The sequence below is a fragment of the Octodon degus genome, unplaced genomic scaffold, assembly GCF_000260255.1.
Source record: "Octodon degus isolate 3935 unplaced genomic scaffold, OctDeg1.0 scaffold00140, whole genome shotgun sequence".
In the NCBI taxonomy this organism is placed as follows: domain Eukaryota; kingdom Metazoa; phylum Chordata; class Mammalia; order Rodentia; family Octodontidae; genus Octodon; species Octodon degus.
In genome coordinates this window covers 2,341,890-2,350,751 of record NW_004524716.1, presented here as the reverse complement: position 1 = coordinate 2,350,751, position 8,862 = coordinate 2,341,890, and the positions used below count along the sequence as shown (strand labels likewise).

At 46.2% G+C, this 8,862-nt stretch overlaps 1 protein-coding gene across 3 annotated transcripts in view; it reads left to right on the top strand.

The window, feature by feature from the left end:
* Positions 1 to 8,862, top strand: part of Vangl1 (VANGL planar cell polarity protein 1) — a 49,381-nt gene that overhangs the window by 11,774 nt on the left and 28,745 nt on the right. For all 3 annotated transcript variants that reach the window (XM_004641662.3, XM_004641661.2, XM_023701745.1), the window contains exon 3: positions 4,347 to 4,479. In XM_004641662.3, coding sequence (XP_004641719.1) covers positions 4,347 to 4,479 — 133 coding nt within the window. The remainder of the gene's footprint in view (positions 1 to 4,346; positions 4,480 to 8,862) is intronic.

The following is an 8,862-nucleotide window of genomic DNA, read 5'->3' as shown; positions in this document are numbered from 1 at the left end:
TCCTAGGCAGCATTCAGGATTGTTGATCCACTACAAAGGAAGTGCCCCTTTTGAAAGGGACAAGAAGGATAACTCAAGTGACTGATTTACTAAAGTGCATTGTCTAAAGGAGATTGGCCTGGGCAGCGGAGGATTCTGAAGCCACTTCAGGGCCAGTTTGCCCTGGGTCCAGCTCTCCCACCCTACTCAGTGTAGGCAGGAAGCTGTCAGCTAGGCCTGGCAGTCAGCTGAGAAGGACAGGTAGTGAGTGGGTGGGTGGCGGTAGAGAAGGAAAAGGAGGAGTAACCGGTGGGGCCGGCTTTCCCTAAATAGAAATAGACACACAACAGAAGCAGGACTACATAATCTCTCAGGAAATGCTGACTGTAAGTGAGCACAGCGAGGCAGTTGGAGGACTCTGGCTGGGCTGGAGGGTTACAGCAGCGCCTTTGAACTCAGCTCCAGAACTGCCTACGTGGGTACATGTACACACGCATGGGCACGCACACGCTCGGGGACCTCCTGGATGCTGTTGCTCGCTCCTCCCACCCTCTCCTGCATATGTGTGCAAGCTCACACGCAGAGAGGCGCTTTTCTTTGCTGGGTAGATGGTACCTGGAGGCAGATCAGAGCTAGAGTGCCACAGATGCCCACGGGTAGCATAGCTGCCCCACAGAGGCACTCGGTGATTGCATATGTTGGCAGAGTGGGCAGAGGAGCCTGTGGTCCTTAAACCCCATTTATGAGCAGACTGTCCTCAGGACATCTGTTTCTAGATGCTTTGACACACGGACTACTCGTGTTCATCTTTGGGGAGCCCTCGTCCCTCTTGCAGAGGAGAGTTGGCAGCTACAGGTGTTCCTTCAAGTGACAGCTGGGGCTCCGGGCATGAGCATTCGGGTCCATACTGCAGTGAGGTGGCTGCACTATGACTTGCTCTGCAGGAGGGTGCCAGGTGGGCAGGTTTATTTGGATCCCTTTGACGTCCTGGAGGAGCGGCAGTTTCTGTTAAGAGCTCTGTGGTAGGTCTCGCTCCTTCCACAAGAGTAGGGCGAGGAGAAGCCCACCTGGCCCCGTGCTGGTGCCCAGATGGTAGGACCTAGTCTACATGGCCTCCCATTTGGCACACGTGGAAGGCTCTCGGCCTTGGGCAGCCGTGGTCAGAACCACACACTGTTGTCCATCCACCTACCACTGACCTGATGCTAGCCAGGGAGTGCTTATGCCTGTGAGCTCCTGTTAGTAACAGGTCACTGTGCTGTGTGACGTTGTGCAGCTGAGCGGCACTCATGGCTGCTGGGGTCGAGCCACTGGTAGGGTGGGCCTTTCACTCCTAGGTAGAACCCAGCTGGTTGTTCCAGCAGCTCTCCTCAGGAGCAGTTGGGTAGAACAGCCGTAGGGAGAATGTCCTGGACAGCCTGCATGCTGATCACTTGGGTGCAGGAGAGGACTGTAGCTTCCTCCCGTCTCCTTTCCAGGCAAATCCTTGGAAGGTGGCACCAAGCAATCTGCCCTCAAATCTGCACCAGGGTGGTTTTCCTCACACTGTAGGTTGAGAAGCACTGGTTTAGGATTTCAGGCTCTGGAGGATGGGAAACCTTCCTCAGCTTATCAGATCAAAGCTTCTTATCTGGTGGGAAAGCTATTCTGCGTCTGCTGCTTTTGGCCCCTTAAGAGCTGGGCTGGATGGCTGGGGGGTGTGGGGAGTGGTTGGTGCAGGGTGGTTCCAGCCCTGGGTGGTTCCCTATCCCCTTCCGCCTGCCAGTGCTCGGGATCTAGGAGCTGGCATTCAGTGCAAGGTCCTGATTTCCGGTGGAATTCGTGCTGTCATAGGACTTGACCTGTGGGCTTGTGACTAGAGAGGTGGGTGAGGTACACATGTGACTTGGATGATGGCCAAGAGTGACAACTGAGAGAGCAGAAGGGAAAGTGGGAATGAGACCGGAGAGGGTCGGCGTCTGGTGTGGGTGGGCCTTGGTGGCGGCAGGCCTGGCCCTGATCTGATGTCCGTTCTGAAGCCCGAGCACGTGGGAGATCGTTCCCACATCGTTGCTGCTTCCAATAGGGAATACCCTTGGAAGTGCTGGTGCTAGACTCGGAATGCCGGGCTCGCCGGTTTGTGCTAGCTAAGGTCACGGTCCAGCTGTGACTCCTGGTCCTGTAGGGCCAAGAGGGCACATTTCATAGCTCTAGTAGGACAAGTGTCAGTGTGGGGATGAGCAAGAGGAATAGCTATGCTACAAATTCTTCCAGTTTTTTTTTCTTTTTTTTTTGAAACACTAGGTTTGAAAGTAAGTAATAGCAGCAGACCTAGATTCAGATCCAGCTCTGCTACTTACTACACCATGGAGAAGCCACCAAAGCGGTGAGCCTCAGTTTCCTCCTCTGTAAAATGGAACAGTAAGAATGGCGGCAAAGGTTTATGAGGATTGCATGGAACTCATATAGTAAAGCATTTAACATGGAGCTCTATAAATTGGAGTGATGGTTATTGTTATTTTAGATGCATCTCTGGTACATGGCAAAATTCTCTGCTTGACTGTTTCTCTAGTTGTTTGGTTAAAGCAAAACTCTAGAATTTTTTTTTTAATATTTATTTATTTATTTATTTTGTGTGTGTGGCCAGCTCAGCCCACCAGGGGGCGGGCGGGCTGGCATGTGGTGCTGGGGGATTGAACCGTGGTCCCTGTGCTTTGCTTGGCTTAGCTTGTTCTATGTAGGTGCCTTAGACCACTGAGCCATCTCACCAGCCCCAAAACTCTAGAATTGCTGGAAGCTATATCTAGTTATGCTGTAGAGCTGGAATCCTTGTTCACAGAAAGACTCTCTGCAGCCATGGGAGCCTGTTGGCTCTTTCAGGAAGTTATGCCAGGCTTATCCTAGGGAGAGAGTGATAAAGTAGACATTGGACAAGAATCCTACATATGACAGGCTTTTGTTGTAGGTTTTTGTTGATATTGCTGAGTAGTAGGTTAACGGGAGATTGGTGTATGGAGTGGAAGGGGACCTGATGATGTATTCATGGATCTAGTTATATAGCTCTATCTCCAGGGTAACTTACTCTGCTTCACAAAGTCGACACTGTTTTTGTTGTTAGTTAACAGTAACCTCAGTAATTACGGCCACTGTGTTAGTGCACCTGCTTCACGCCCTGCACCAACAGTGTGTCCATGGTCCATGCAGTATCCTAAGTCCCCACGTCCCACGGGAGGAAGCTGAGATTTCAGAGGCTGAATGACTCGTGGGAGGTCACCTAGGGGGTGAGGCAGATTGTGATCCTACAGCTTGTCTGCAAAATCTGTGTTCAAGTTCTGTCTTTCCTGGGAGCAGGAATGAGAGAGTGGGTCTTTTAGGAAGAAAGACTGATGGCAACCAGCCAGTGGGATGGACAGCTGAGGGGGCTTACCGGCTGTCCTCCACTGAGGGGCTCCTGGATTCACCAGTGGCATCTGGAGGCCAGACTGCCAGTTTCCAGAAGTGGATATTGACCAGGTTGTGACCTCTAGGCTTGGCCACCGTGATTGATTAGTTTTGTAATTTCCAGACTGACCCATAGTAGTGTGGCCTCCCTGTCACCCTGGAAGACCACCCAGAAAGTTCATCTGGGATAAAAGTAGGCAACAACCTGCTTTCCTTAGGAAGCTTGAAAACACACACACACACACACACACACACACACACACACACACCCTTCTCACCTCTTGGTGTCGTTTGTCATGACTTTGTTTCTGTGGGTGTCTTTTGAGTTCAGCCAGAACCTATGGGAATAACTTAGTTTTGAATTTGTAAGAATGAGAAACGAATGATTTCTCTGTCCTAGTTTAGTTTCCTTTCTTCTTGTTGAAAAGGACAAAGGGTAGGGTGACAGTGTCCCAGATTTTTTTGTACAGACCAAGGCTTAGATATTCTGCACTGGTGTCCTAATAAAAAAAACAAAAACAAAAAAAAAAAAAAACTAGAAAATTAGTTTAGGCAAATTACTCAAATCAACTGAGTAATTATGACACTAAAATGTTCCTCAGCCAAAAAAGCTAAAATTACCATTTTATACTCTAAAGAAAAATCTGATCATTGTTGTAGCAAAGTGACAGTGTTTGTTTTAGGTTGTGGAATGGCAGAAAGGAAATAATTAAGTAAAGATCAGTTTAATCCATGCAGGGCTGGATGGGTAGGTATTGGTGGTGGTGGTGGTGGTGGTGGTGGTGTGTGTGTGTGTGTGTGTGTGTTCACACACACTTGCACGTATGCATGTGTAAAGTTGAAGTGAGGAGTTTTCTTAAATTTAAAATCAAATTTGTGTTTTGATGAATCCGACAGTTAATTTACATGTCATAAATTTGATAGCTGATTATCATTTATCTTTTCAGGGAGAGAACTAGAGAGAGACATAAATCGCCCCGGAATAAGGATGGCAGAGGGTCAGAAAAGTCTGTCACCATCCAAGCTCCCACTGGAGAGCCTCTGTTGGCAAACGATTCTACGAGGGCTGAGGAGGTTCAGGTAAGGACCAAAGGCAGTCTGTAAGCATGCTGCCGCTTGGCCCCGTCTCCTTTCCATAAATATTTTTCTAAGTCTTGTTGCAATAAGTTCTCTTGGGTTTTTTTCTTTATTTTTCTAGCATGGTAATTAGTTTATCTATGTGCTGTGGTTTCTTGTTGGTCTAAGAACAGCCTGTCTTGCCATTGGGCAGCCTGGGGATTATTCTGGAGTATGATTGGCTGGTCTGCTTTGGATGATGTTGAAAACAAGCCGGCACAGCTGATGACAGAACAAAAAGGGAAAGATTACAGACGAGAGTATGGGAAGACTCATTGCAAAATGGAACAGAAAGCCTAAGTGGTATTGAGAGGAAGAGAAGTTGGGACACCAGATATACTGCTAAATATGTGAAATAAACCAGTGTCTGGGCACCCATGTGTCTGATAGGGAAACATGAATGAATGAGATAACCCCTCAGCTCAAAAAGAAGGGGCAGAAATGTATGGAGCAAGCCTGGAGTTGATTGGGGATCTGTGCAGGACCCCGTTGCGAGGCCAGGGGACAGCAGAGGAGCTATGGCAGAGGGGACAGTGAGTGGCCTCTGTCAGGGGATCGGCCCCTGGACCCTTGCTAGGTCCTAGCAAGATCCTGGATTCCTTGCTACTCAGGAATACGAGGCCTCAGTGTTCCTGGTTCTTGCAATGTTGAAGGAAAACTTGGTATTAGGATTTTATGTGACATCACCCAGTTTTGAGAAATTGTCAGTTTGTTACTTTTTTAAAAAAAAATTAAGTATGTGGGTTCTTCTCTAGGTTTCAACTGTCTGACACCTAGTTGATTTAAACAAATACCTGACCTATCCTCAAAAGCATGTTTGCACACCCTCTGTGGATTCTGAAGTACATGCAGGCTCAGTCTTGCCTCACGTAAACAGAAGCTGTGTTTGCGTACACAGCTGTAAAGATGGAATCTAGATAAACATGCATCTGTACACACTTGTAGATCCACACAAATACCTACTTACAATCCTACAGATGGACCGATTCTGCAGTTCCTCAGAGCACTCAAGGTGCTCTTGGGACTCCAAACTGCAGACGTGTGTTCAAGCCCAGCCTGTTCCGTGAGGAGCAGATCCCTGTACCGCCCATCTTGGCTCTGGGAGCCGGGGTGGGTGCCCGAGTAGATGATGGATGGGTGGAGAAGTGGTCCAATCCTGTATTTGGACCATGCTTAAGTAGCTTAAGGGTCAGTTTTCTCCTCAAAGTGGGTTCGTAGGTACTGGTGTCCCCCGGGGAGGACATCTCTTTCTTTGCAGCTTTTTTTCACAGTGTACCTACTGGGAAGCCATTGGGGTTTGCACCAGACTGATGTCATAGGAAAAGGATGTCGAGGTTGTATTTTTCAGCAGCTGTTATTGTGGTCTATTACAACCTTTTAAGTTTCTTCACCGAAAATCTGGAGGATTAGATTAGAAGAATTTAGATCCTTTTTGTTCTGAAAACCTCAACCTTGAGGCAAGCCTTTTTCTATCTGCCTTTTTTAAAGATGCACATGTGCAGAGATTCTTAAAATGGTCAGGGGACTTAGTAACTTTTTGCCAGGAAAAAAAAAATGAGCAGCTTAAATTGGAGCAGCAGATAATGAGGGGTCCACAAGGCACTAGTGATAAGTTTTCAGCATTGATAAGCAACTAAATGTGAGGTCTAACACAAATATGGAAGTCAGCGTTCCTCTTCACAAATAGTGTTACAAAATGAACTATTTTCTACGGCATGTGAATTGACCTTTTATTAAAGCAAATCATATAGCTTTGAATTTGTGGTTTATCCATGCTGGCTTTTTTCTTTTTTAAAAAAGTGCTGTGATTTTACACAGAAACAAAACAGATCTTAAGAAAACCTTTGATGAATTGTAACAGATGAGTATGTAGAACCCACACTCCTCACCACAAAAAATGCTTGCAGTCTCTTCCAAGTCTCTCCCTATCTCCATCCCCACCTCTCCAAGGCAGCCACTGTTTTTCTTTCTACTTCTGTAGATTAGTTTTGCCTCTTTTAGACTTTAATATAATTGGAATCATATGATATTTCCCCCACTCGGCATAAGGATTTTAACATCTAGATTTGGGTGGGTTTAGGCCGTTGGTTTGTTTTTATTGTTGCTGAATACTAATCTATTGTACAGATTTACCACAATTTGTTATCCAGTCTCCTGATGAGGTAGACATTTGAGTTGTATAATTTTGGCTGTCATAAATAAAGCCATTAAGAACATTTGTTCTTTTACAAATATTTTGTGACCATATGTTTTCATTATTTTTGGGTAAAACCCAGGGGTGGACTACGGCAGCAGAGTTAAAATGTGTAGTCGGTTCTCAAGAGGTGTTGAACCGTCCTGCACTTCCCCAGCACTGTGTGGGAGTCCTGAGTGCATCTGGCTGTTGTCTGTCCTAACTTCTGTTGTGGTGGGTGGTGGTTCTAACCTCCCACATTAGAGGGCTTTTGTTTATATAGTTTTTATTTTTTATTATTTTATTGTTTTATACTTTAGGGAAGGGTCTATAGAGTGTTCAGGTCTCACTACTAGATTGGACTTGTAGTGATCCACCTGTTTACAGCCTCCCAAGAGCTGGGATTACAGGTCTGCACCATGATGCCCAGTCTCAATTGCCCCAGGGGTGGGGCTGGCACAGCAGGCCTGGGGATCAAACCCCTGACCACTGTGCCTGCTTGCAGGCACTTTAATCCACTGAGCTATTTGACCGGCCCTTGAAGGGCTTTTGTTTGTAGGTTGACAACTTTACCATTACTACCACTTCCAAACCATACCCTCTTATACATTTCAATTTCGTAAATCATGAAAGCTTATTTTTTTCATTAGTGGATTTGGGCTTATTCCATTCTGAGATATCTTCCCATTGATTCAACTATTACACTGTATTCCCTTAAGTTGATAGCCTTATTTTCCCTCTATCGCTGCTACATCTGGTTTTTCAGAGTTAAATGATCCCCTTTGAATCTCTGAGGCAAAACTCACATTGTGTTGCTTGCTCTGTTGTCCCCTGGATTGGAATCACAGTTGCCAGCGACATACCGAATGTGTTTCCTGTTCCTAGCAACTGCGTCAATTGCTCCGACTAACAGCTACCTATAAGATTAAAAACCGAGGGGCTGGTGAGATGGCTCAGTGGTCTAGAGCACCTACTTAGAACAAGCTAAGCTAAGCAAAACACAAGGACCTCGGTTCAATCCCCAGCACCACATGCCAGCCAGCCCCGCCCCCTGGTGGGCTGAGCTGGCCACACACACACACAAATAATAAAATAAATAAATAAATAAATAAATAAATAAATAAATACCGAGAGAACACAAGACAGTAAATGCACATTCTAACAGTCCTACTTGCTTGTGGGCCCCAGATGTTTAATGTGTCGTGAAAACATATGTTTTGGAAAGAATTTTTGAGATTTTCTGGCCATAATTAGGTGCTTAGCTTTGCTTTGTTTGGTCAATGAGAAACGTTGTCACAGTGCTGCTTCTGAAGCGAGACCTGCAAGCATTATATATTTAAAAATAGCTTCTGTGCCAGCTGCAGGTGAGCTTGGATTCCTGTAGTGATAGAAGTTCCCTCTCTGTGCTCTCTGCTTTATAGAGCTATGTGGTGGGGGTAGGGTTGGTACCTGCGTGCAGAAGTTGGGCTTTGTAAGCCTTCAAGACTGTGTGATTGCAGGGGTGGAGGAGCATACTGGCTTTCTTGATAGGTGAGCTCTCAGATGGTGAAGCTGACTACTGGATGCCTCTCAAAGGCAGCAGCCCCGGGCCTCGAGCTGCTCGGGACTTCTGAACACAGGATTCTAACCAGTGTGTGTCTGTGCATCATCCAAGCAGATACAAAGGCTCAATTCTATTTTCTATGTTTGAAAAGTACATATGTAATACACTTCAAACTTCTCTTCTGGAGGGTTAACAACTTAAATTTGCAGACCAAAAATTAGAAAAAAAGAAGGGCTGCAAGGACAGCCAACATTTTGGCCCTAGCCTTTCAAGGTCAGTGAGGACTTAGGACTTAAGAGAACCTGTACTGTAACAACATGTAACTCAGTTGTGTCCCAAATTTTCTGATCAAAGAGATTATGGGGCCACAGAGGAAAGTGATCGGTGATGTAGAGTGTGCCTGGGGAGAGTCACATGGAGAGAAAACGTTCTCTCAGGCTTTCACAGAGAGCACATTGGTCAAGCAATGGCCATGACTCATCCTCATGGCTGACACTAACAAAGGATCTACAAACTGCAGTACAGGGTTTCACAATAAATCCTGAGGGGATTTGACGGACCTTGGCAGATACAAAAGTTACATTTCTTGTTATATAGGTCTTGCTTTATCTTGGTCTTAACCATCCAGCAG